The 27,607-nt window shown below is 38.4% G+C and overlaps 2 protein-coding genes across 2 annotated transcripts in view; both read right to left on the bottom strand.

The window, feature by feature from the left end:
- Nucleotides 1-1,975: 1,975 nt before the first annotated feature.
- Nucleotides 1,976-19,709, bottom strand: lonp2 (lon peptidase 2, peroxisomal). Its single transcript, XM_085414701.1, has 17 exons — nt 19,352-19,709; nt 17,818-17,953; nt 16,176-16,289; nt 14,539-14,670; nt 13,745-13,867; nt 13,499-13,659; nt 13,207-13,301; nt 12,085-12,203; nt 11,820-11,959; nt 8,432-8,573; nt 7,963-8,113; nt 7,532-7,658; nt 6,803-6,942; nt 3,702-3,787; nt 3,171-3,378; nt 2,885-3,075; nt 1,976-2,799 (listed from the first exon to the last, which is right to left on the bottom strand). The coding sequence occupies exons 1-17, from the start codon at nt 19,582-19,584 to the stop codon at nt 2,569-2,571; spliced, it is 2,529 nt and encodes an 842-aa protein (XP_085270827.1). The 5' UTR covers nt 19,585-19,709; the 3' UTR covers nt 1,976-2,568.
- A 783-nt stretch (nt 19,710-20,492) lies between these two features.
- The window catches only part of il34 (interleukin 34), a 30,080-nt gene continuing 22,965 nt past the window's right edge, over nt 20,493-27,607 (bottom strand). Inside the window, exons 7-8 of the mRNA XM_085414700.1 lie at nt 25,172-25,355; nt 20,493-24,371 (exon numbers count right to left, since the gene is read on the bottom strand). Coding sequence (XP_085270826.1) covers nt 24,313-24,371; nt 25,172-25,355 — 243 coding nt within the window. The 3' untranslated portion in view covers nt 20,493-24,312. The remainder of the gene's footprint in view (nt 24,372-25,171; nt 25,356-27,607) is intronic.

Here is a 27,607-nt window from a genome sequence, read left to right as displayed (position 1 = left end):
GTACTTGAGTTTCAGGGGTGATTTATAAAAGCTGGACGTCCCAGGTCTGGAAAAGCTGACAACAATGCATCTTTACACAAAACACTAATACCTTCATTATTCAAATATAATTTGTTTTAAAGAAGTTGAAGTGCTCCACACCCACACGGACTGCTAAACCCCAGCAAGCACAAAGGGAATGTGCAGCTGACCAGAAAAATGCTTTAATTCAGCAGCGTATTGGCACAATGATGCATCCTCTAGGTGGACAAGTACTCTCTGTAAGAGCTATTGCATCAAATGTGTTTGGAGGAACTGGTGAGCACAAACTGGTTGGAGTGTAATTTGATGGTGCTCTGTTGTGCAGAGAGTTTCAGGTTTTTCCAAAATTTGAGAGATTCACCTAGAACATCTACAACTCACCAAACACTTTTGTTTAAATAATTGAAGAAAAAAAAGGGTTGTGGAACTGTTTTGTGGCAAGGCACACTGACTCCAGTAGTCTCTTTGATACTGCACCGTGCAGCGTGTAATATTTGGCTAATGTGTACTCAAACATGTAGCCCCCAGTACAGTCAACTTATAACTTCAGTGAATAAGTCAGACTTTGCACTGTTTTGCTTTGTGTGATATTTAAATATGATGGCTGTCAAGTTTTTTCAGTAAACCTTCTTATAGTCATAAAGAAATGTTTTTGCAAAATATTTCAAATTGTTCTAACAAATCTGTGCTCAAAGGAGTTCCTCCTGCTCGAGGTGTCTTGCAAGAACACTAGCATATAATGTGCATGCTGCGTTATTGCCATCACATGTATGAGGCATGTATTTACTTTTTGTACTGCACTTTTTCTTACTGTTCTTGCTTCTGTTCCTTTTTGGTACAGATGAGTTAATTCGAAGGTTTCCACATCTCAGCCGACAACTGAAACAAAGCAGCTGACAAAAAGGCATCTGTACCTCCAAAAAGTGATGCAAGAGGCTCCTACCACCAGCAAATGTGTGGGCGTGTCTCACTGTCAGACAAGCTATAAAACTGTGGACTGAATATTTTTTGTTTGCATTATAATTTAAAAAAGAAGAGAATGGAAAGGCATTAAAAAAAAACAAAAAAACATTTCCCCTCGTGATTACTCTTGAAGGCCACGGCATCCTTAAATATTATTCTTCATCTCTAGTTTTTGTATCTCACCAGGCTGCCAGCAAGCCCATCTCTTGCTGTACAAGATTATAGCTCCTATAAAGCAAATGAGCAGAAATTAATAATGAACTTAGATTAGTTGAGTTTACTAAAGATTCGCATGGAAACCTATTCCCCTAGACCAGTAACTAGGCAGGTGGAATGTGACAAAACAAAGAGGGCAGCACTCAACAAGACTGAAGAAAAGTGCAGCCTCATGAAGACTCTATAGCACCCCTCAGAGGCAGAAACGTTTATTACAATGAATGAGCACTTTTAAACATGCAACTATTCAAGCTGTTACACAGTATTACTGTGTATGACCAAAATACGAGGTTGCATGGAAGAAACTGTATTCTATGGTGTCACCAATGGACTTTGGATGCATTTGTGTGATATTTTCAGACTGCTTAAAAGTCGAACAAATAACTGGACATTAGTGTTTTCCATTTTATGCTTTTCAGTAAAACACGTATTTATGGAATCATGTCCCTCTATGATTTAACCATAACTCACTAAAAAAACAACATCAGAATCAGAAGTCATCTCAGTGAGCTATCAAATTAAAGATATTAGTCAGCTAATCATCTGAATATTCTACTGCACACTTGAATCCTTGAGGCTAAAGCATAAAAAAGCTATACTTTTAAGATGCATCCATATTCAACTGTACAGTTCTAGTTTTTGTCCAACTAAAAGTTCCAAGAGCAGGAAAAACGTAGGCTAAATAATTAAATCGGTAAATGTCACAGTAAATAAAAGAAATCTAAATTTATTTTATGTTTCAATTTGTCAGCCTAGTGGAGGAAATGAAAACAAAACATCTTTACAGTTTTTAATCACAGAATATATTCATCACCATCAGTGCAGCTAAATAAAATTTTATTGTGGATGTGAAAGATCCACTGATAAAAATCCAACTAGAGTGAAATAAAATATGTGATTAAGGAGAACAATTTACATAAACAAACATCAATCAATTTCTTTCCCTTAGCAGCACTCTTCATGCACATTTGGGCTTTTTCAGCGCACAAATTCAACCTGTATAAATCTTTAAGGCATGTATCACTCACTAGTCCCCCTGCTTCGGAAGACATAGCCAGGCTACTAATACAAGGTCAATGTAAATGAAATAAGCAGCTATTCAGTTGAAATGAAAAACAAAGCCCCACTATGATGATATTTAGCAGTTATTTCTGAGCTGGCTGCACAGTGCTATTAGCAAAGAGGAGCTGGGGATTTTGTAAACTGAATTCTCCTGTATCTCAGCTCCATCTTCAACTTCAAGTTAGCTTTGTAATACTGAATAAATCATCTGCAAAAAGACCTTACAGCTCTTCTAAGGATCAAAAAACGGCTTAATTATCCAAGATCACAGATGCCTTACATTGTTAATGTGTTTTGAGCAGTGTGTTACAGTTTGCTGGTGAGCTGAGGGTGTGCACGCGTGCTGCTTACTCCCGGAAACCCTCCATCGAAAGAGGCGTTGAGCACCTCGTCCAGGTTTGTGGCTGTGATAAAGTCGAGGTTGGCTCTGACGTTTGCTGGAAGCTCCTCCAGGTCTTTCTCGTTGCGTTTCGGGAGGATGACGCGCTTCACTCCTGCCCTGTGTGCAGCCAGCACCTTGTCCTTAATCCCGCCCACCTGCAGAGGACGGGCCACACTTGTCTGTCAAAACTAGAGTGGACTAGAGATGATCGTTTTATGTGTGTTTACTACGATAACTTACTGGCAGCACAAGCCCTCTTAACGTGATCTCTCCAGTCATGGCGACGTCTGATCTGACCAGTCGGCCGCTAAACAGTGAAGCCAGGCAGGTGACGATTGTAACACCAGCAGAGGGGCCATCTTTGGTGACGGCTCCAGCGGGGAAGTGGAGGTGGATGTCTGTCCCCTCTAAAGGATCTGAACCCCCCACCACTGTTCAAACACACACACAGTTGCACAACATAAGTTGTTTTGTATTTCTCTAAAACTACAAAATAGAATATAAACACTGGTGTATCTGGACTCACTGTTTGTGAGCTGGTAGGTTTTAGCATTCGCTCTGAGCCAGCTGATGGCCAAGTGGGCAGATTCTTTCATAACGTCTCCCAGCTGACCCGTGAGAGTGAGCTGACCTTCTCCCTCCATCCGACTGGCCTCCACAAACATGATCTCCCCACCAAGCGGCGTCCAGGCCAGGCCGAGAGCTACACCAGGCAGGGTGAGCCGCTCAGAGACCTGCCAATATGCACACGTGAAAACATCTTTTTCAATCCTCATAAAAGTACATAGAAAACAAGTTCCACATGACCTGGAGAGATGAAGGGAGAAAGGCAAATGACTTTAATCTGACAGGATGAGCAGCAGCTGTATGGAGCTGAGAGATCTGCTCACAGGCTGCCTTTATAGAGTCATGGATTGTGATGGAAACCAATCGCATCGGTTGAGGTCCAGAAAATTCAGGCGGTCAAAAATGTTCATGAGAATAAATTCTGCATGTTTCTGTAATAAACTTGTGGATTATGAACACTGCACATGCTGCTCTTTCTCTCTCTGCTTACCTCCATTTCAAACACTGGAGGCCCCAGGATGTCTTTCAGTGCGATATGATCAATCACTATGGGCAACTCTGGAGGTGCTGCCTTGTCTGAAAACAAACATTACAGCAAAACATTCACTGAAAGCTAAATCAAGGACTGCCGTGTGAATAACTGCATTCAGTTCCTGTCTAGAAACAACAAAAAATCAACAAACATGGTAACACCTGCAACATTCAGGATTCAGAAAAGGGTTTCACAAATTTGTGGATAACATCACATTGGCTACATCCATATTTTTTTGTAGCCTGTGGTTCAGAAAGCTACATGTCAAAGAAACAATATGTGTTGTTTATACCCATGTTCGTGCAGTTAGGTGTTAGGAATATTCTTACTATTTCAAGTGAACGTAAACACACTGCAATCATCAGATCTTAGAGATTGTTTAGTTAAAAAAAAACAACTACATACACCAGGCTTCACAGGGAAAGGGGAAAAAAATGGCAGTGACATAGCTGCGAATGAGAACGAAAAACCAGCTGTGAACACATATACATAAATCGCACCAACATGACGCAAACATGCACACACGTAAAAGTCAAACAGAAACACAAATATCACAGATGAACATCAAAAACCGCTACCACTTAGAAAATACAAAAAGAATGCATGAGAACATGTATCAATTGTGTGCGTGCACACACACACACACACACACACACACACGCACACACACACACACACGCACACACACACACACACACGTGTGGTTACCTGGAAACACAAAGGCCGCATTAAAGAACAGAAAGAAACACTTATGTCACGTTTATCCCATTTTTCTGTCTTTCTCTGTAATTAAACCACTCTACCTAAAACAAAATTTCCGGTCTTCATGTCTGCTACTTAATGATGCAAAAATGAGTTTTGTAGTTCTTTGTTTTTATTTACTCTACTGAGAATCCCGCAGACAAATCAAAAACTGAGTACTGCTGTGTAATATCCAGTGCTTTTGAGTAGGACACTGCACAATAAGGTTTATTTAGGATATTAGCATAAAAATCATAATGTTGTACTTGCGAGCATGCTTCAGATATCTAACACCTGACGTAAAATTTGATTTACAAATGATCATTAGACAAATAAACAACCAATAAGTAATTTGTCACCACGTCAAACATCTGTCTGTTATAACATCACATTATGAACCAACATCCATCAAACTGCTCTGGTCAAGATTTACTCAAAGTTTATTTTTCCCAGGCTCATTTCAGCCCCTTGTGCCCAACACTCGCACTCTGCAACAAAGAACAGAAGCACAAGTGTTTTAACTCAACATTATTAACGGCTGTTACCCGAACTATATTGTGGGAGATATTTCTCCTAACGTATTAGCCAGTTGTTGCTCACGTGCAGTCAGTCTTTGTTACTATGTCTGTAGTTCTTTGTTTAACCACACAGATAAGATCTGTGTCAGTTACTCGCGTCATCTGTGTCGCCAAACTAAGTCACAGGTTGACATGAAATTTATTCTGAACAAGCTCAATCGACTTTTCGAGATGTCCAAATAATATCAGTTAGTTTTACAGTGTACAATACTATGATACCAAGTAAAATATGTTGCTGTTCATTACATATGAGGCCTGTTACATATGTTGTTGTGATTTGGCCCAATATAAATAAAACTAACCTGATTGGATGAGAAAAAAATTACATTCGATTCTGGATTACAGTAAAAAAAACATTTACTTTACATTATGACTCAAGCAAAAAGGGATCTTGCAGTTCAATAAGACTTTGGAAGCTTGTTTCCCCCAATGAAAAAAAAAACATGTTTTGCGATCCATGTGTCAGAATATGGTGTTATTATCTTAAAATGTCAAGATAGTAAGTCAACATTTTAAGGTACCTAACTCAAAACTTTGAGAAAAAACCCTGCAAAATGTAGAAAATAACTTGAAATTTGAGTTGAGTCAAACATTTGAGGTAAAAGCCTGAAATATTCCATTCTGAAGTGCCTTCTTTCACCTGCACAAAATCTCAGAGAGCTGCTAAAACACTAGTCCTTGTTTCTATTTTAGTTATAGGCTGGTTTGTTGTATTTAACAGAGGAAAACCCAACAACCATAATACCCCCTATGAGCAAGCACTTTGGCGACAGGGGGAAGGAAAAACTCCCCTTTAACAGGAGGAAAGCTCCGGCATAACCAGGCTCAGGGAGGGGCAGCCATCTGACGCGACCGGTTGGGGAGCGACATGGAACACAGGTTAAAAGACAGGATGAACACCCTACAATAATACATGCCTCAGAATGCTAAATGTTAGACTTCATGGCAGTACAATTAGAAAAAGGTTGAACAAGTATGGCTTGTTTTTGGAAAAAAACAAACATGTAGCATATCTGCACAAACACTTCATACCAGCTGTCAAGCACAGAATTGGACGGGTGACTGGATTGGATTTGGGTTTGTTCTGCTACCACAGAACCTGAGCACCTGAGCATTGAGTGGACTATGAACTCCTCAGTACACCAAATTTGTTTAGAGTCAAAAGTGAGACCATCTGTCCAACAGCTAAAACTGGGCTCAAATGATGCAACAGGACAATGACCCCAAGCTCTCGAGCAAATTCCACCACAATATGAGAGACTGATGAAGTCATACAGGAAAGAATTACTTTAAGGTACTGCTCCTAAAGGAGGTTCTAAAAGCTACTGAATCACAGGGTGAACTTCATTTTACAGGACCTATGAAAAACTCTTTTTTTACATGGCAGTATGGTCTTCAAATACATAAAAGAAAAACCCTTAAAGCAACAAAGCCTAAACACTCTGGTCAAAAAGGCATTAGCAAAATCTTTTTGTCATAATAAGTAAGTAAATAAATAAATAAATTTATAAAATAAATAAGTCCAGTGATGAGTGTTTCATTTTGCTATTATTACTGAAATAAATCTGTGTTAACTAAGATGCTCTTTTCTGTTGTACTTCATCTTTCAATATTTGTAATGACTCAACATTTGGTATTTAATGCACAAGCTTTGTTAGTGTGTAGCTCTGTGCTGTTCTGCAGCTAAAGCTTCAAATTAAATTCCACAGCCCGACCAAGATGGAAGGTTCAGACCCTCACCTCCATGCTGTTTTGAGTTTTCAGGGGTCAAAGTCTCTGTCTTGGTGAGTGTGTGACCCTCGGCAACCTTGACAGCTACAGCTCGGCAGATCGCCCCGATCTTCCTTTCTAGTGAGCGCACACCTGCTTCTCGGGTGTACCTAAAAGAGGAAGAACAAACAGAAGGACAAATAACAGATGACTAAAACACAGCTGTCACTGAGAGTCACAGTGTGATCAGGTAGGGTTAAAAACTTGGCAACACTCTGACTGTCAGTCATGTACTTGCTCTTTGTTTTGTTCTGTAACTGTAATCACCTGAAAACCTGAGAACCCGTCTCTCTCCTTTTTGAAATGTGTTTTTTTTTCTTATTTGTTTGCAAAAGAGATCTACCCAGATCAACCTATATATTTTCTATTTTTTGCACACTAACCAGACCGCCTCTGCATGTCAGAAAGACATGTGAACCTGTGATACGTATTCTACATGTAAGTTTACTTTTATAAAATTATGTCTGTCGAGTCTCTTTTAAATGAAGAAGCTATAACAATCATTCTCACAGATCAACGGTCACTGAACAAATCATCTCTCTCACAATTTCATTGTTGAAAATTCACACGTGTTTCAGTGTGTTTCACCACCAGTATCTGACACTGATGCCGCTGTGTGCTGCCGTTAACATAAAGCTTAAACGGCTATGCAGTCTTACAGTCTTAGGTGACGATGACTGAGTTTGTGTGAGATTGTACCTGCTGATTATGTCCGGTGTGGTGCTCTGAGGTATATGCAGCTGTTGAGGGGTTAACCCATGCTGCTCCAGCTGGTTTGGAATCAGGTGGCGGTGAGCAATCTCCACCTTCTCCTCCTGGGTGTAGCCTGAAACAACAGTAATAAAGAAAAACAACAACAACAACAAAACAGGGAGATCAGATGCTAGATTTCACTCTGGTCTTAAAATGACTCATAATTTGTATCTTTCAGATTTGGATTATGTCATGTCCTTTGAGGAACACAGGTGCCCATTTAACAGGAAAATATTTTTTCTTTTAATTGGAAACTTTTTGGACTTCTATAGTGGAGTTCTGGGAACGTATTTTCAATAAAATAGAAACCCTCTTGTTATGATAACCTCTGATAAATCTGCTGAGATATTTCGTCAGAACAAAGTGACTAAACCCACCTGGTACCTCCAGCACCTCCATCCTGTCAAGCAGGGCCGGGGGAATGGTCGCTGTAGTGTTTGCTGTAGCGATGAAGAGCACTTGTGAGAGGTCAAAGGCCACATTCAGGTAATGGTCTGTGAAGCCGTGGTTCTGCTCTGGGTCCAGGACCTTAGCGTGCACACAGAAACCCTTTTATTTTGTGTGTGTGTGTGTTTTTTGTAAACTGTGCAAACTGCAGTAAGTGGGAACTTTGTGGCATCATGGGGCAGGAATACTAATAACACTTGTGTTATTATGAAAATTATTATGTGTTGTAGTGGTTAATTAGGTAGCTATAGCAACCAATTGGTGGATACGGTATGTTGCATGTTTCTACTCGCTACTGACAATTAATCCTTCAAAACATTAAGGTTTTGTTTAGGGAGTAAATAACCAGAGAAGACGTGATACTACATCACACGTAACCTGAGAGAGAAACAGACTGACCTCCAGCAGAGCAGCTGCAGGGTCCCCTTGCAGGCTCTTCCCCAGCTTGTCCACCTCATCCAGAAGGAAGACGGGATTATTGACGCCCACTGTCTTCAAACCATTGATAATGCGGCCGGGCATGCTCCCTACATATGTACGCCTGGAGACATGGCAAAGACACAAAATGATGCTCTACTCTGTGAACTTTTCAGTTTCAAGCAAACCAAAGGCTCACGATATACCCTAGAGATATGCACTGAATTACCAAGCAATAATATCTGAGAAAAAATAAACACAGATGCGACATTCTCTGTAGTGAATAAAGCTAATGCAAGCAAGCTTCAAGTGTTTGCTAGCATGTACTGGCTGAAAGCAGTTTGTGGGCTTCGAAAGTAGGAAATAAAAATGATTTAAATCACATAAGAACATCAGAAATATTTTTAAGTTGAACAAACTGTATAATCAATTGTTTGAAGAGTCTGGTCCTTATTTCTGCTGTTGGGAGGACATGCACATGTTTCTTATTTGGGTGTAAATATGTATGTGAGCCATTGATTTAAAACAACACGACCATCCACGTAACCCGAGATGAACTCTTTTGCCCCATTCGCCTCTCTGCTCGCACAGAGACTCCAGACATGACACCCATAACAGTAACAAGAGGATCTGTGTGATGTGGTGTATGTGCTTGGCCACAATTTGTCTTCCAGTTGGTGACAACCTTTTAACACTTTCTAACAAACACAGATTACCAGTGACCTCTCTTTATTTTACAGAAAAACAAAGCTTATATTTACATAAGGTCATCTACATAAAAGTAAAAGTCCAAGTCAGAAGAAAACAAAACCAACAAATGTGCCGAATACTTTCAGACTACTGTCCGAATCCATTTATGTCCTTTATCCTTCATTTAAATTAAACCCAAGTGGACTTTAAGGGATGCTTGAATGATATCAGCAGGCTTTCCCAAGAAATTTCATTACATCTTAGTACAGGTTTTGGACTTAATAAAATAAAAAAGACACTATTTTACTCTAGCTTTCCCAGTGGGGAGTGTTAAGGAAAAACTTGGGATAAAATACATGATTTTTCATAGTGAGCTTCATTATTTGTGAGTGTGATTTATAAACAGAGATGGGCAGTAACGCGTAATCTGATTACTTTTTTCAGGTAACGAGTAAAGTAAGGGATTACTATTGCAAAAACGGTAATTAGATTACCGTTACTTTCCCGTAGGAACGCTGTGTTACTGCGTTACTAAAACCGTGATTTTTTTTGCGAGAGTGTCTCATGACAGTGACGTAAGCGAGTGCGACATTCGTGATAACAGCTGTGTGCAGATCAACAGTGGATCATATATCGAGTGTGGGAGAGAGTATGAGCGTGCAGCGTTTAAAGCGTGGAAGTACTGACCTTACTTTGAGTTTGATTCCATAAAAAGTGACAAAAACATTAGCGTCCGTTGTGCGTGGGAAGAAAACTTCTTTTTACAGCGGAAAAAACCCCTAAACTTCCAAGCAAGCACCGAGTGTGGTACCACGTAATGGGAAACTCACAGAGAAACTCGCGGATTCTTCCACTGACCGCTGCGGCACACCTCCGCCTACCTACTCCTGCTTTACAGGTGAAAATAGAGCAAAAGGACCGCTGAGTCTTTCATGTTATTTATTTTGTGTGTTTTACTTGCATCTATGTGAAAGACTGAGTGTAAACACACAAAAAAAATATATTTTATGTGCTGGAATGTGTAGAAAATAGGTTTAAATGTTAAACAAATTTCTTCCAGTCAGAGAATGTTGCATATAATTTAATTTTTGCTTGATACATAAATTTAAAAGATTAAAACTAATAAAACAAGTTTTAAAAAGAGACGTTTCCATTTGATTACATTTTGTATGATGGATTGTAGAAAAAGTAGAATTGGGCTGAAAGATCTATCACTTTATCACCTCTTCAGGTTGTAAATCGTGTTTTTAAAAAGTAACTAAGTAACTAAGTAATTAATTTCTTTTGAAAATAAGTAATCAGTAAAGTAACGGGATTACTTTTTTGGGGGAGTAATCGGTAATTAGTTACTTATTACTTTTTTCAAGTAACTTGACCAACACTGTTTATATAGCATCAAATGTAATGCCTTATGTTACGCGAGCTTGTGTTTTTGCTCCACCACACGTCCACGGAGCAATTTAAGTCCCAGCATGAAAACAATATACTCAAGCACATTTCTCTAGCCACTTTAAAAGAGTTCTACATAACAAGACTACAGTAATAGAATAGAATAGGATAGATTTTATTGTCACTGTTACAAGAACAATGAAAGGCTGTTTGGCACGAATCCTGCCTAAGAAAAAAGAACAAAGATCTACCTGTTAAATTTTACAATTACATATTGCTTTATATTTATTTATATTGCACTTATTTAGAGTTTCGCTCATGCACACCTTCACAAAGTTCCTAATTCCAAAGATGCAATATCCATTTGTGACTGGTAGGGCCACTGTGAGCCTGCAGTGCAGTCAGTGGACACATTAGTGTCAACAACTGGTGCAAAAGTTTGAATATGACGACGAAAGACAAAGGGAGCATTTACCTGCATTATCTTAGTTTTCAGGGGTGCTCCTTGGTGGAATCATCCAGTAATATATTATTATTTTAGTTCAGGAATTAAAATACTGGCACATTCAGCTGGTGTCCTAAGTCTGGAATTTGTATCTTTACCCTACTTTTAAAAAATTACGCTGCAGGGAAACAGGGATTTAAATAAAACTGCAGACTCTATTCCAAAGAAAGCAACACGCTTTGTGTGGGTGGGTGTGAGTAGACCACGGATCTCAAACTCCAATCCTCAAGGGCCGGTGTCCTGAAACCTTTCCATGTGTCCCTGTTGCAACACACAGTAGTAGTTCATTGGTAAAAGAGTATAGAACTTGACTGCATGCTGAGGTGGCAATTCAGCCATTTGATTTATGTTACAGCAGCTCATGAGTGAATGAACATGACGCAATAAAAGCACTTTTGTCATTTTTCCAAATATTTACCGGTAAATTTCCTTAAAATTACTTGAATAGGGTTGGGGGTTGCCACTTCAGCATGCAGTCAAGTTCTATAGAGTCTTGCTAATGACCTACTAATTGTATTCAGATGTTTTTGAACAGGGACACATGGAAAAGTTTAAATTAACTAGTCCACAGCCACAATAACAATCAGTGTCCAGACGAACAGAATCAGCTGTTCGTCTGTTAGACCAGTTTTCTCTGGTAAAACGGTTAAAAAACTAGCATATCTCAGGTCTATTATTGTAGTTTGTATTTTTTGGGGGTTGTTGCTATACATGGGCAACCTGAAAACTCACAGTCTACACTGTGGACACGAAACCTTCAGTTGCGTAACAATCTTATGAGCATACCTGTGTCCTCGGATGTCAGACTGGTCACAGACGCCTCCCAAAGCAATTCGGTGAAATTCTCTGCCCAGAGTTCGGGCAATCGAGCGTCCTACACTCGTCTTACCGACTCCAGGAGGGCCCACAAAACATAAGATGGGGCCCTAAAAACAGCAGATACAGCAGTATGAAACTCAAAGATTAATACATAACAAATGTAAGAAAAGTGCTTTGTGTAACACAAGATTTCATCTTTAAGCATCCGTAGACTGGGATATTAAGGAAGCACCTTGAGTGATGTCTTCAGCTGCCTGACAGCTAAATACTCCAGGACGCGTCTCTTCAGCTTGTTCATGGCGTAGTGATCGTTGTCCAATAGGGTACGTGCAGCTCGGATGTCCAGGCAGTCTAGAAGGTTTAAGTGTTTTAGGTGAGTTAAATGGACAGGCTCTTATATAGCACTTTTCTACTCTGAGCACTCAAACCGCTTCATACAACTAATTCATTCACCCAATCACACAAGCACTTTTTCTAAACTGTTAAGTGCTCACTATCTAACATTCATACACATTCATTCACACTCCGATGGATGAATCGGAGAGCAACATGGGGTTAGTATCTTGCCCAAGGATATTTGGCATGCAGACTGGAGGAGCCTGGGATAGAACCACCAACCTTCCGGTTAGTAGCTGACCTGCTCTAGTAGCAATTTGAATGTGAGACCAAAGAAACATACACAGACATCAAAAACCAGGTAGACAATTTGCCCCACAGTGGTTTGGCAAATTTTAGAGGTCCATCAATCAGATGTCAGAGAGCAGCGCATACTTTGGTTGTGACCTCTGACACTGCTGCTAAATGAACCCTTACCCTTAACATTTGGAGTCATTACTTATATTTGGTTACATGTTTACGCCTGCAATCAGCAGGGACAAACCAGAACAGTTCTTGTGAAATTCAAGCATTATTATGTATGCTGGGACGCTGTGTAGCGCCATTTAATTTGGCCTGATTCAGTCCACCCAACTAACTGTATGCGCAAAGTGGCTGGTTATGAATAGCCAATAACACTTCAATGAGTTACCAATACAACTCCAAGCTTTCAAATAATTGGTGTCCAGGATATGTTGACCTTAAAAATGTAGCTTAAAGAGTGCGAATCAAAACCCAAAGAGACTGAGAATGTTTATTTCATTTTGATTATTGTTTAAGAACGCATTAAAAAGATGACAGCCTTAATCAACGCAGTAGATGCTTTGACCTGGAAAGCAGACAGCTGCATATCAAAGCCTTCTCAATGTCAAAGTCTGTAAAGTTTTTACTGTCACTACTACGGCTCAGTGAAATCTACCAAACCCAAAGAGTTTAACTGAGCTGACGTCCATTAAAAGTTGTCTGCAGATTAATTTACCTTTGGTGCTTTTGCTCCATGGCAACTCCACCATCAGGTCCAAGTAGTTTCTGGTCAGGGCATACTCAGGCATTGACTGAGGCATCTTCTTCAATCTGACAGATTGAAGAGGAACATGAACAATCTAACTGAAGTATTTAAGGCTAATTACAGTACTGGATCATGTTTACACAGACACCAAACAGAGCCAGATCTAAACATGGTCTAAACAAGTAAAAGCAGCAGCATTATTTGTGTTTGTGAAGTATGCACAAATACACTTTATATTGTGTATATGTTGTATGAAATTTACCTTTTGAGTTCTTTCAGGCAAATTTTGAGGGCAGCTTCAGGCATGTTCGCCCCATGAACCTTCCTCTCCAAGGCTGCTGTGTCATCACCATCATCATCTTCATCCTCCTCATCCAGATTGAACTGTCGACCTGGGAACACTGTACCTTTCCGCACCAACACCTAAACAGAGGGGAATCCCAAATGTGAGCACGAGATTTGGAATGTAAATCACAGTGTGAACATACAAGGACTGCACATCTGTTACCCTCTTCTCATTATCAGGACTCGTCTTCCTGGTTTTCTGCAGCAGTTTTAGTCCCTCTATCTGTCTGGTCAGCATGGGCAGGGCCTTCTTAAAGCGCTCTTCCAAACTCAATGCATCCAGGACCTTCACAGCACATGGAAAACAACACATTTTATTTATTGTGAAGATTTATTGTTGAGGGGAAAAAAAGTCAAAAATCACATCAATGTGTGCTTTCATGCTAAAAAATAAAGCACTAAATCCTTAAATGGCAGAATAAGTGGAAAGTTCCTGTATTGCTTCAAAACCCCAACAAATAGTGACCTCTCTCTTTCTCCTCTAAGTATACTGTCAAATATTGTGGATATCAAGGACGTAGAACAGAAGGAAGAAGAGGAAAGAAAGGTAGAGGAAGAAAAAGAAAAGTAAGAAAATGTAAAAAGTGGAACAGTAGGAAGAAGTAGGAGGAGGAGTAAGAAGAAGAAGAAGAAGAAGAAGACTAGAAGGAAAGAAGAAGGGGAGGAGGAAGAAGAAGAGTCCGCTTCCCTTTTACGTCCCAAGTAGTTGCCATATCAAAAGGATCACCATATTTCAGGATGTAGGATGCCCTTCCTGCAGTAAACCTAGGATTTACTGCAGGAGGGGCCACAAGTAGTTTGGGCTAAAATGGGTATTTGGCAAAAGCAGAGCAACTGAAGTTAGAACACTTGCAGAAACTGTTTGCATCAAGATTAAAACCTTTTTGATTTCTAAAAAATGAATAAAAACATGTTGGCTCTTCTAAAGCTTTGATTGTGTATACAGTTTGAATTCACCTGGAGTTTCTCCTTGTTTGAGGTGCGGATCATCGAGGCAACAACGTCAGGTAGAGTTTCCCTCGGCAGACTGTCCAAGAGGCGCCTGAACTTGGCCACGACTGGAACAGACATGTCTAACATACCTAACAACTACACACACACACACACACACACACACACACGTGTAAATGTGTAAACAAAAACAAAAAAACACAATAAATCAAGTCCAACTGCATGTGTATGTTTTCATCTTCAGTCTGATCCATCACATCATGCTGCAGCACAGCACAGTTTACTTCTATATTACATTTTTAAAAAGTTGCCTGTTTCTTATTATTCTCAAAAATGTTCATATTTCACAGTTTGGTAAGTTTTGAAAATAATTGACAACGATATATTCAAAGCAACATCTAGATGAAACAGCTGCTTTATGAGTTATTGTTGTGGATAGATGACACTTAAACTGAGCTGTATGGCCAAAGTTAATACTTGAGAGGAAAAAAAGTAGTTTGTGGTGAAAAAACAAAACAACAACTAGCAAATATTTAAATATGACAGTAGAACTATATTAGGCTGTTTGGCAGCCAAAGCAGAGAAAAGATTCTAACCAGAAAATAACTGACAAGCTGTGGAGACAGCACACGCTGTGCGTGCACAGCAGCCTAAAAAATAATTCAGAATGACATGAGCTGTTCTACAAAATCATCTGCCAGCGGTGACTTACAGATGAAAAAAAAATAAATAAATACATTTTTAAAAATCGAATAGTTGACTGGGTATCAACAATTAGTGTTTATTTAGCCATTTCATAATCTAAATAAAACTTTTTAAAACGTGCATTATAATTTAAGGGACTATTTTCAAATAACAATATAAATTTACTGAAGACGTGGCATTCCCTGTTTTTCCCCTCAAAAGTAATTTTTGTAAAAAAAACAAAACAAAAAGCACATTCTGCTAAATTTAACAACACTTTCGCCAGCAGGGGGCAGCATTTTACCAGTAGGTGTTTTAAAAATGTTTTCCACTGCTTTTTCAATTCTGATGATTCTTTTTAACTATACCTCAATTTTCCACAAATCTAAACACGAATGTTCACAGTTTAGAGTATTTTAATGCAAAGTGGTATTTCATTAAAATACAGCCTGGCCCCAATCCAACTTCAGTTAATATTTCTTCAAGACAACACATGTTAAAGTCGTTTCAGTTGTTGTGTCTAATTTTTTTGCCTAAATTATATATATTTTTGAATATACAAACACATCATAGATTTTGCAGGCTGTGAAAAATCAAGAAATGTTTTAGTCCACATATAAAGTAATTTGCTGAATGCAAGTCTCTTTGTAGGCAACAGCTCTTGTGTGTATGTAACACTTTAGTGTATATTAAAGAACCCTCACATGTCCGTCAGTCATCACTCTTCAAGTCTGCACCGCCCTTTTGGCATTTTTTTTCCTCCTTACAAAGGCATTTTTGTTTTTAACTTAATCAGTTTTTCAAGACATGAATTTTTTTACGACCTCACTCTCTTAAATTCTTAAACACACACACACACACACACGCGCGCGCACACACACACACACACGCGCGCGCGCGCACACACACACACACACACACACACACACACACACACACACACACACACACACACACACCTGTACAGCAGCCTGGTAGAACTTCTCCGACAGCTCCCCCAGCTCTCCATCATCTGTTGCGGTGGCATCTCTTTGTGGGGTCGTATACCGCTCCAACTGATCTAACTGCTTCACCTGTCATTTTTTTTTTTTTTAAATAAAAAGTGAGTCACATTGTGAGGCCACACATACTTGTGTATTGTGCATTTCTAATATGCTAAAACATGTTTCATTACTTTATTTAATGATGAAATGGTGTTATAAAAGTCATACACTAGATGATCTTGTTTAAATGCTGATAAAAGAACTTTTAATTCACACCGGGTAATAAAAATGTATTCTCACTATCACTCAATTTAATCCCATCTTAATAACTAGACAGTGGAGGTCAGTGATTACGCCGCAGTACAAGTGATGCGTTGGTTTTAGAAAAGTGAGCACTCCTACTCTGAATGGGCCAGCTGCACATGTGCTGGAAACCCCAAAACGGCCCCTGAAAGAGATACTACACAACGATCAGTGTCCACCCACATCTGCACAATTTGACTTTTAAATGATTTACAGAAAATCAAACGTGTAGTAATTCATGGAGGGAAACTGCCAAGACTTTCCGAATAAGGAATCCATCTTTCTATAGATGTAGATCTACGGAGCACGTATGAAATGCATCAGGCATCCTAAGCTGACTTGAAAGTTGTTGAATAGGAACAACTGTGTGTCTGTAGCTTCCCATGTGCACAAGGAGTTATAATCTCAGCCTTAGGCATGTCTGGCTGACTTGCCAACAAACTTTATTTCTGCAGCTTATAACTTCTGTTGAACCTCTTGCTGGACTTGGCAAGTAGTGGAATCAGGTGACCTTTAACTTCTCAGACTGATTTTTTGTTGGTTTTTTTTAGGGGATTTATAATGTTCAGCTATTGCTCCTTTTTCTCACTAATGCTACTTCTATTACTTGTGGGTTTGCATGATTTACAGTTCAGAAAATTCAATATTACACTTGACCTTGGTGCAGTCCTCCACTTTACTGCTTGAATCAAACCAATTTAAATCTAGTTTCCCCCTTTTTTAGTCAGATTTCTTCTGATGCGCTGGACCTTGGAAAAAGAAGGCTTGAGCAGCAGATGAGTGGGGCTTCTGTGCTGCCAGCTAGAGCTATGTGCCTGAGATTAGCATATTAAGGACCAAGCCATCTATTATTGGCATGATGTAAAGCTGAGAGTAGAAAACCAAATCAGAAGCAAAATGTTTGCAGCAGTCTGTGCAGAAATCTGAGCTTTTGGCTCACAGGGATCACTTGTACAGTATGGGAACCCCATTACCTGAAACTTTTGTCATGTTTACTATAAGCATAAAAAACATTAACAGTGTGTTTACAAAGAATATTGCTGTACAACAACAGGAAATAGCAAAACATTTCTTATTATCTACCCTCAGGCAACTAGTAAATACAGTGTTGCAGGAAAGAATACTTCTTACATTGACTAAATCAGAGTACATCATCAGTATGTAGTGATACTACTGCTTCGTTACAGGTACAAAACAGAACACTTATGATGACCACTGTCGCTCATTAAATAGACAGCACATCCAGAAACTTAGGTTTATCTTACAAAAAAAAATTGCTCCAATATTTTAACATCAAATCAAACCGACAGCTTACCTCTGCCAGGACAAAGGGTCGCTCTTTTAACAGACTCGATACACTGAATCGGCACAGTCCAGTGATGAGGAGGGTATAGTGAGGTTTGGGCCAGTTACTGCCCACTACCTGCACTGCAATCCCTGCTGTACCAATTCTACACAGACACACACAGAGAGAGAAAGAGAGTGTGTGACAGATGAGGTGGCCATTGAAAAGCAGTTCACTGAAAGGTTGCATTCTGCAGTACAACAAACTGTTCTGATTTTAAATGCTTGCAAAGCCTCAGTATTCACACCTCTGATCGTGTTGGAGCCTTTCACAGTGTCTTTTAAGCTTCATATAAGCAGCAAGTGTGCTGTAGTGTGTGGAAAATCAACCATCTGAGTTTCATTCAAACCCTGTTACATTTTAAGTATAAGCGCCAAACATTTACATGAGCAAGTGCAAGTATTTCCTGTCCTTCACTGCAGAGGATTATAAGGATTTATTCATTCCATCTCAAATCAATGTGGTCTTTCTGCTCAACTATCTCAGATTTTCCTAAAAAAAAAAAGCTCTTAATTTTTGAAAAAAAAAAAAAAAAACAGTGATTTTTGTTGTTGTTAAGATATTAGTAGTTTTCAAGATACATTTTCTTGAAAAATGGTCTGGGTTTTTTTGCACTTGGAAATAATGAGGGTGCATTACAGCATGAATATATCTCAGAAAATATTAAAGATAAAAGCCTTTAATTCAGTTATAATTATTACCTCAGTTATAATCAGAGCCTCACCTGGAAATGGCAGAATTGTGTTTCATTTGGATTAACTTACCCACTGATATCTTCTAGTATTTCAAGTATTTCTTCTACAGGTTTCATTTTGCAGTGTCACATATTTTTTTTAGTGCATCTTTAAATATGGAACTTTATACAATTGCTTGATTTATTTTTCACATTTAAACTAGTCATATATATTTTAAAAAAGCCTTAAATCATTCATTCAATCATTCAATCAAAATCGTACATTTTTTTTAGGGAAATCTGAGAAAATGTTCGACAATTTTTATGATTTAAGATAGCATGACCACCTTCCTCACAGATTAACTCAGTGTCGGACAAACCATCTTTTTCCTGGTAACCAATCTAGAGACGGGAACACGCTGTTTGGTAACCTACTGATCTGGAGTCCACTGATTAAAGGCTAAAGTCCGCTTCTCTGTGCTTGCCCGGCCGTTTCCGACTTCATGGCTACAGTAAAAGTGGAGATGTTTCTAGAACAAATAATAGTTTAAAAAAGGGGGGTAGGTAAAGTACATGCTCAAATATGCATTGAGTTTCGATTTACCCAATATTCAGTACATTTCCCCTGACGATGACACACACTACAGACGTCTAAACACATAAAATACTCCTGTGTACTGGAAATATATTTGATCTTCTTCCTTATCCTGCAGAGATGTTGTGACCTGTTACGTTTATGACAACTTGAAGGGGACCCATCAGCTGTATGTCACACCTCCACACAACAACCGTGTAAACCCACAGAAAGCTACACAGCTACAAGTTCATTACTTGTGCAACGTGGGGAGGTCGTCGGTGTCGTGCTCCGGGTCTCTGGTGTTAGGAATCACCCCTATGATGGTGCTTTTCAGCGAAGTCCCCTTCAGCAGCCGCTCTCGGACAAGGTGCATGTTCCGTGGGGAGTCCACGCTGAACCTGACCGTGGAGCCCGGGAGAAGAACTCCTTCGTGGGTCAGCAGCAACGGGAGACGGCTCGGTATCTGAATTGCACCGCGGGAGACCATTGTCCAGTTTTTGTTTTTTAAATGTCGGTGCCCAGTGACTGTTTTATAACACAACTTCAGTAAACACCTACTTGTTTTGCTGTTAAGTAGGCCAGCCGAGATCAAACACAAGACTTCCGGGTAGAACTTTCAAAATAAACCTCTCATTGATGCCCTGATGAGGACATTTAATTTCTATTGCAAAAAAGAGAACTCGTATTCGAAGCAATTTAAAAACTACAACGCAACTGGGAGTTTTTATACTCATTTTCAAACTATTTTTACATCCGAAAAAGCTTTTTTCTGTCATTCTCCCATATCGTAACTTCCTGTCGGAAGTTGTTGGATGGGCTACGGTGAATGCAGAGGGACAAACAACATGCGATCGCATAATGATTTCAAAACAAAACAAAAAAACGAACTTTAGACTGAGTAAGCTTTCACGATTTTATTCGTTAATCTGTTTTCAGGGTGGAAGAAAATAAGAATTTTGAATAGTTGAATTGAATTGAATTGAATTGAATTGAATTGAATTGAATGCTTTATTGGCCATATGCAGGTTGCCCCGCAGAGGAATAGGACACCCCCCCCCCCCCCCCCCGACCACATGTCACATGGCAAGCTGCACACTACCTACTATTATATTCATTGCATAGTATAGTTTAAAAGATACTCCTCACAGCCAGATAAATTATATTTCTGATATGTTTATGCAATGCTGATTAAGTAACGCTGATTAGTTAATAATAAACTAATTTTAAAACATCAATCTGCACAGTAGCTCTACTAATAATCAATTAAACTTTTTTTTAAAAATCCCCAACTTGCATTTTATTATTCAAGATTCTTAAAAATAGTAAAATAATAGTGCACAATCATATTTGGACACTCTTTCCAAAAACACAGGACTGAATACAGGGTTAGTTGATAAAAAATAGCAATTTATTATTTATTTCTTTAATAAAAGTATTCTTATAGCAAAGTACAGTTTTTTAAAAAAAGAAAATAAATATTCAATATCTCGAGTATAAAAAACAACAACAAATCTGTTCCTAAGATCTATTTTCTGACAATAAGCCATCCATGTGTTTGCCAGGCAGGAAATATTACTTACTTTTCACAAAAAGGGATTTTCGAATACATCTCGCTCTTGTGGTTACAAAAAACAGCCATACATTTACATGTGATTGAGAAAGTGTGATAGAAATACACCAATTTCTGCTGTTCCTTGTCTACATCATTCCAGAGCATCTTTTGCACATGAGAACCAACCCAAGTTTTGCCCCTCAAAAATCTGATGCTAAATATAATATATGAAAATCATCGTTCTCCCTCCAAAAGAGTGACAAGATCAGGCTTGCGAGGCTTACGTGTATATTTCATGTTTGGAGTGAATTCATGAACAAATTAGAAAGCATTTTTCCATACGAGAAACAAATACGGAAGTCTTATAAATGAAACAATTTTTCTAATGTGCAAAAAATGCAAATACATGTAATGCAGTTTTGGATAACTTACATTTATATTTCAATGTTATATTTCATTATTAAGTCATATATATATATGTGTATATATATAATTTATTTTAGTTTAAGTTAAATTCTTTCATGTTTCATTTCAACAAACAGTATCCTTTAACATAACAATCTTAAAGGGAAGGATAATGACTGCTCCTAGCTGGTACGATAAACCAGTTCTTTTTTTTTTGCAATGTTTGCACAGGCATTTCAAGTGTGTTTTTGAAACTGTTAGCATTGCTAATGATAATAAATACATTCAGCCCTAACGCAAATAAGGGGATATGGGAATGTTGCACCATAAACTGACTGAACCAGTATGTTGGGATTTGAAAGCAATGAACGCTGTGCATGGAAAGTATAATGAGGAAAAACAACAGTCTAAGGAAAACAGTGGCACATGATGGGGTGAGCAGATTGTCTTCAGTAAGTGACCGTGCCAAACAGTTTCAAAGGCCGACCCCACCCTTCATGCTGTAACGTTATGAAACGCTGCTCTTTTTAACTGCTTGAAACTTGTGCATTAAAGAACTATATCAGTTCAAATGGTAATGTTTTTCTCAGCATTGTCTCAAAGCAGGTTTAAGGTTTGCCTTCTATACTTCAGTGGAGAACCTGTTAACATAGTGAGTTAGTTAATTAGATTAAATCTCTTTAAACGAAGTCTATTTGTATTCATAAAGTTTAAGTTTCCTAAATAAGCCAAATATGCCTCACAAATCATTGAAACTACTACCAGAATGCCTGTTTTCTTTTTCTACTGTTATGTTTATGTTTCTGTATGTCTCAAGATTTCTTTCGAACACCTAGCCTCAACTTCACGTCACCATCATCAATAATCAAATGAAGCATGTTTAATAGAGTTTTACTCAAACAACAAGAAAATATGAAGTATGCTTTCAATCCTGATAAGAACAAATTACCTTTAGGTAACTCCCTTTAACTTCTGCTCACCCTTGCCTTAAGTAGTTAAATGTGTTGAATGGCCGAGTTTAGAAATATGGCTATGGCAGCTGAAATTAATTGATGGTTGCGAGCTGAAAATATTAGCATAAGCTGCTTTGTTTTAATGGCTTGCTGTTTTGCTTACTTTTCTGTTCATTTTACCTCATCCAGCTGTTTTTTTCCCCCACCAAACTGCAGTTTGGCTGATAATAAGAGATAAGAAAAATTCCACAGAGATGTGCTCCAGTGTGGGGGAAAAAACTATGCAACCCATTACAGTTGTTGATGTTGCCTTGACACAGCAGCTGCTCAGTAAAGATGTTAAGCATTTACTGTATTGAAGTGTACATGATCACATCCAAGCCCCTGGTTAGTTAGCAATTTTGAGAATCAGAGTTAATTATTACCAAAGAAGAGGTTAGGGTGTGAACATTTCAGCATGTAAGAAGCTAGATTTCTGGCTATTAACACACCCCGAAGAAAGCTGAAACTGCACTACTTTTTACTTCACTACGTTTGTCGACTACTGTATTTGACAAATCTGTGTAGAGGGCCTTTTTTAAGTGAATCTTCACTGGCACTCCAAACAGAAACACTAGCTGCTGAGGTAACCACAGAACTATGGATGGGTCTGTTTTTTTATGTGCACTACGCCTATCATAAAAACATTTTTTCAGTCAGTATTTATATAGTTGCACATGTAGAATAGAATCTCTAAGTCCAAAACTCCACTGAAGAAGCACCATAACACTTTTTGTGAACTTTGAAATGCATCTTGAAGCTTGTTCCCGTGCGTAAAGGTTTAAACTCTAAGTGATATTGCATGAAAATCTTGTTGACTTGCCTACATTTTCCTTTTTTTCCACATATTTACAGTGCTTGTCAGCCAAAAGTCCAACTTCTGTAGTAAACTGTATGTTTCTCTTTGCCTTACCTTCTCATAACCTTGCCTCGATTTGAATCGTTTAAGGGGTAACTCTTAACTCTGACAGAAAGAAAATGGCAGAGGAACCTGATATTAAATCTCAGTATGGATGTGTTGAAAATGATTTGAATGCTGAGAACAATCCCACAAGATTTCTAATGTTCCAACTACACTGAGCTGAATTTTACATTTCGGTTTTGCAACTGTCTTTGTGTGCATTTCCAACATGTTCATAGTTAAAATTCTGTGAGGGGTAACTCAAGATAATGGACAACAGACAGAAGTGTCAATTATTATTATTATTATTATTATTATTATTATTATTATTATTATTATTATTATTATTATTATTATTATTATTATTATATTTTTATAGAATATAACTTAACTATGGGGCAAACAACATCTGACTGTGATTTAACTTCATATTTAAAATGCTAACAATCATTTGAGCTTTGTTTAGCTAGTAAGTCCTCAAATTATTTAATAGTTGCCTCATGAAAAAAAATCATAAGAGATCTACAGCAAGTATAAAATGCATAGGTTGGATGGAGGGAGATGAATGCATTTTCCAATCTCATTCTTTGCATAATAAACATATAGGAAAAAAATACATAAAATGGAGCCAAAATGAGCACACATTTTTCAACAGCCTTGGCTAAGCAGTCTGGGCAGCTGTATAAAAATGTACAGTCAACAACTGTAGAATAAGACCAGTAGTTATCAGTTTGCATTTACGCTTGGAGTTCATATACACTGCTCCTGCTTTAGCACACTGATGTTCAAAAGAGGAGAATTCTAGCAAATGTACAAAGTCAGCTGAAGTTTCCCAATCTGTCCTCGGCCTCTGACATGAACCACACAGACTCGCAGGAACGCATCACAACTTTTTGAGCAGTGGTTTGGCGAAGCTGCAGGTGAGCATTAACCCTTTGTTTAGAAAGAATCCACCTTAGATAAAATATTGACCACACATCAGTTCAGTCGCTATTTGTGAACATGAGCAAATCTGATCCAAAAACGCTATAATCTTAATCTGAGAAGATGCCAAGAGACAATGAGCTGGCATTTTTACTCAAAAATTCATTTGATGTCATTTAACAGAAAGCCTTTAGGTTCACAAAGGTTTGAGAGATATTATGTCTTTAATTTCCATCTGCTTTGACACACAGAGTTATGAGGACAAACTCTGGATAATCTTAGCTCTATATAGCAGATTTGGAAAAGACTTATTGATGTTCACAAATCAGGTCTGAACTCTCATTTCAGTGTGTATTGTCCTTTTACCCATCTCCCTATAGCTCAAGGGAAATAATACTAATCCCTAATCACTAGGGACAACTTGACTCCGCTTGCTTCTTCTCAGCTTTCGGGCTGCATGTCTTTCTTCCTGCCTTTCCGCCAATGAGAAACTTCACAGTCTGAAAAACAAATGAGAAGAGAAACTCATTTAGGCGTTTACACATTAGCTTTCCTCATCATGTTTTATTGCCACATAATCAGTATAACAATATAACTTCTCTTTCAGGCAAGTGAAAGATCATGCCAGAACAGATCCGAGACCTTTTTGAAACAAATCCCCTTTGGAGTTGTGTCATCCAGTGAAAAACTCTGCCTCTCGTGCTGTTTTGTCAGGTGGTTTTAACGTTGTTGCTGATGCGAGTCTTAAACAAAAGTTAAATGCAAACGGTGTTTTTCTGTGCATGTGTGTGCTCAATCATTTCACTTTATCAAAATCTTGAGACACAGTTCATCCAGATGGTTTGGCAAAGGCTGCAGGACAACTCAGAGCATCAAAAGTTTGGCTAGGTGTTCCAGGCAGGACACTTACATAACACAGCAGTGCTAGAACCCAAAAAATAATGTGTGTATACTGTCATGATTCCCAACCACAGCCTTCTTATAAGGCATCTAATTTGACACTTGCTTCCTTGCTGGAAAGTCTACGTTACTGAAAAATGTACTTCCACTCTATCATCCCTGAGTTTCATAAAATATTTAGTCCTGTCTGACAGAAAACATCTGCAGAATCTTAGCTAATCCAAAATCTGAAAAACAAATGCTGATGCCTCTTTAACATCAAGACTGACATTATGTAATGAGCTGTTTGGGGAGTTTATACCCGACATCATCTTAACGAAATGAACCCATTTAAAAGCTGACATGGGATGGTTCTTAAACAAATTACAGCCTACAGTGTCATTTCCTGTCTTATACTTACAGTCTTCCTGAACGTCTGCGTTGGAAAAGCATTCACTGAAGAGGCAGTACATGGTGCGGCACAAGTTGTCCAAGAGAGACTTTGGAGTAGCAAATCGCCAACTAGACTCTGGCATGTTTTCAGGCTTTTCTGTTAAACTATCCCAAATGTCCTGGATTTTCTCTGGAAGGTCCTCTTGGAAGACCTAAACACACAAAAAACACAAACACATAGTGAGTCAGTTAGCCTGAATCAAAAAATAGGGATCAATAAGGTGTTATTAGAATAAAATCTCTTCTATCTTAGAATGTGACACTGGCAGCTATAAGGTCTGTATACACTTATGTGACTTGATAAAATAGTACAAAAGCTTACTTGATAAACCAAAAAAAGTAAGATTGATCACCATAAATCGCATCTTTTCCACATTATCCCTGCATTTCCATTCAGAGAAAGCCAGCAGATGCTTTTAATTCATATTACAGCCAGCTGTCCAGGTTGACCTTTAGTCTCCAAAAGTTTCATTTCACACACTTCATACCTGTACAGACCAGCCTTGCAGCCACCCAAGGGCTCAGGGTGATTAGAGTTTTGAGGCTCTGGTATCTAACCTATGCTTTGCTTTGAGCGCAAACCTAAAATTAACCAACTGTGTGGATTCCTTTAAAAGGAAACTCGGGACCTGTCCTTTTACACCGACTTGTGGAAAATAGATTCACTTGGTCTGCCAGTTATGTATTTATGGAGTATCCTGAATTTTAACTTTTTGTATTCTGTTTAACACCAACTTCACTTATTTAGCAGTTTTTCAATTTTAAAGCTTTTGGATTGGTAAATGTTAAAATTGGATCTTCAAATTTTACAATGCTTGGATATAACAGGAAGGTAATTAATGGAAAATATAAACTATTGGGTTAACTAGTAATTGTGAAAAAATTAAAGGGAAATATACCCACAGTAGTAAAAGTGACTTTCTGCCCTAACCCTAACCCTTACAGGAGAAAGTTCATTCAATCATTATAGTGGTCAGCTATAATGGCAAAGCCCTTATCCAGCAACGATCAGGACTAGACTTTCAAAGTCGGCTTGTTCAGTCATTTTCAGTCCAGACCCAAAGCTAGCACACTCTGACTGGCATAAAACAGCATTTTTGCACCGACAAGATGATTCCCAAAGATCTATTAACTGAAAGGCCTGGGATATGAAGTAGACTTGACAAGCGGTGGACAAAAGAAGAAGTGACATGCCTAAAGAGCTGTCTACAGCAGACAAAGTGAAAGGACAGGTGGACAGACCAAACAGGTCAGAGAAGAGCAGACGAGATGCATCCTGACAACGTGCCATCAGCTCTATTTTATGTCATATAAAGGCGTAATTCAACCCCCAGTTTTATCGGGGTTTATCAGTTTATAACATGTATGTGGCAGGTTACGTCACAAACATAGTTAACTTTCTTACTGCAGCATGATGAGGAATCCTAACATCTATCAGCATGTCTGTGAGATATTTTATGTTTTTTTAATGCCACCTTTCTCTCATTTTCAGGTAAATACAGTGGTGAGAAATAGCTTTTTTCAGCTGAGGCAGCTCTCTAAAGTAAAACCTTTTATTTCTTTTTGTGACTTGGAGAGAGTTTTACATGCATTTGTGACCACTCGCCTTGATTATTGTAATGGACTTTATATTGGTATTGATCAGGCTTCACTATCACATTTGCAAATGGTCCAGAATGCTGCTGCTCGCCTGTTGACAGGGACACACAAATGTGAGCCCCTGTTCTTGCCTCCTTACATTGGTTGTCTGTCCATTTTAGAATTCATTTTAAAATTGCATTGTTTGCTTTTACAGTTTTAAATGACCTGGCGCCTTCTTACCTGTCAGACCTTCTTCACCGATACACTCCACAAAGGTCTCTCAGATCAACTGACCAGTCACTCCTTGCTGTCCCCATGTCAAGACTGAAACACCGGGGGGACCAGGCTTTCGCTGTTGTGGCCCCCAAATTATGGAATAAACTGCCCCTCCATATTAGGCTGGCCCCAACACTTGAAATGTTTAAATCTTTTAAAAATACACTTTTTTTCAAAGGCTTTTAGGAGTAGGACCAGAGTCAGCCTGTAGTCAGTTTTAGTCAGCTGTTGGTCACTCTTAATCTTTTTATTTTGTCAATTTTATTCATTGTAAATCTTATTGTCTATTTTACTCATGTATTTAATATGTATACAGATTTATTTTTATCTTCTTTTTATTTTGTATTTATCTTGTATTTATTTTATTGTTATTTATATTTATTTCTCTGTCTGCTTAATATATGGTTTTTAACTGCTATCTCTGTTTTATTATTGGAAAGCACTTTGGTCAACTTTGTTGTTTTTAAAGTGCTATATAAATAAAGTTGGATTGGATGGGATTCATTTGATTGGCTGATGTGTGTGACAGACCAAAAACTCATTAGCC

The sequence above is a fragment of the Rhamphochromis longiceps genome, linkage group LG7 (genome assembly GCF_057381845.1).
Source record: "Rhamphochromis longiceps isolate RC_006_pf linkage group LG7, R_longiceps_female_GT1.1, whole genome shotgun sequence".
NCBI classification, from domain to species: domain Eukaryota; kingdom Metazoa; phylum Chordata; class Actinopteri; order Cichliformes; family Cichlidae; genus Rhamphochromis; species Rhamphochromis longiceps.
The sequence above is the reverse complement of the archived record's forward strand: the minus strand, read 5'-3'. Positions and strand labels throughout refer to the sequence as shown.

Excerpts from the sequence above, each read along its gene's own strand:
- lonp2 (XM_085414701.1), bottom strand. The coding sequence starts at position 19,584 with ATGGTCTCCCGCGGTGCAATTCAGATACCGAGCCGTCTCCCGTTGCTG. Across the intron at positions 13,660-13,744 it reads GTCCTGATAATGAGAAGAGG|GTGTTGGTGCGGAAAGGTAC; the intron begins GTAACAGATGTG and ends CCCTCTGTTTAG. Across the intron at positions 11,960-12,084 it reads AGCTGAAGACATCACTCAAG|GGCCCCATCTTATGTTTTGT; the intron begins GTGCTTCCTTAA and ends TGCTGTTTTTAG.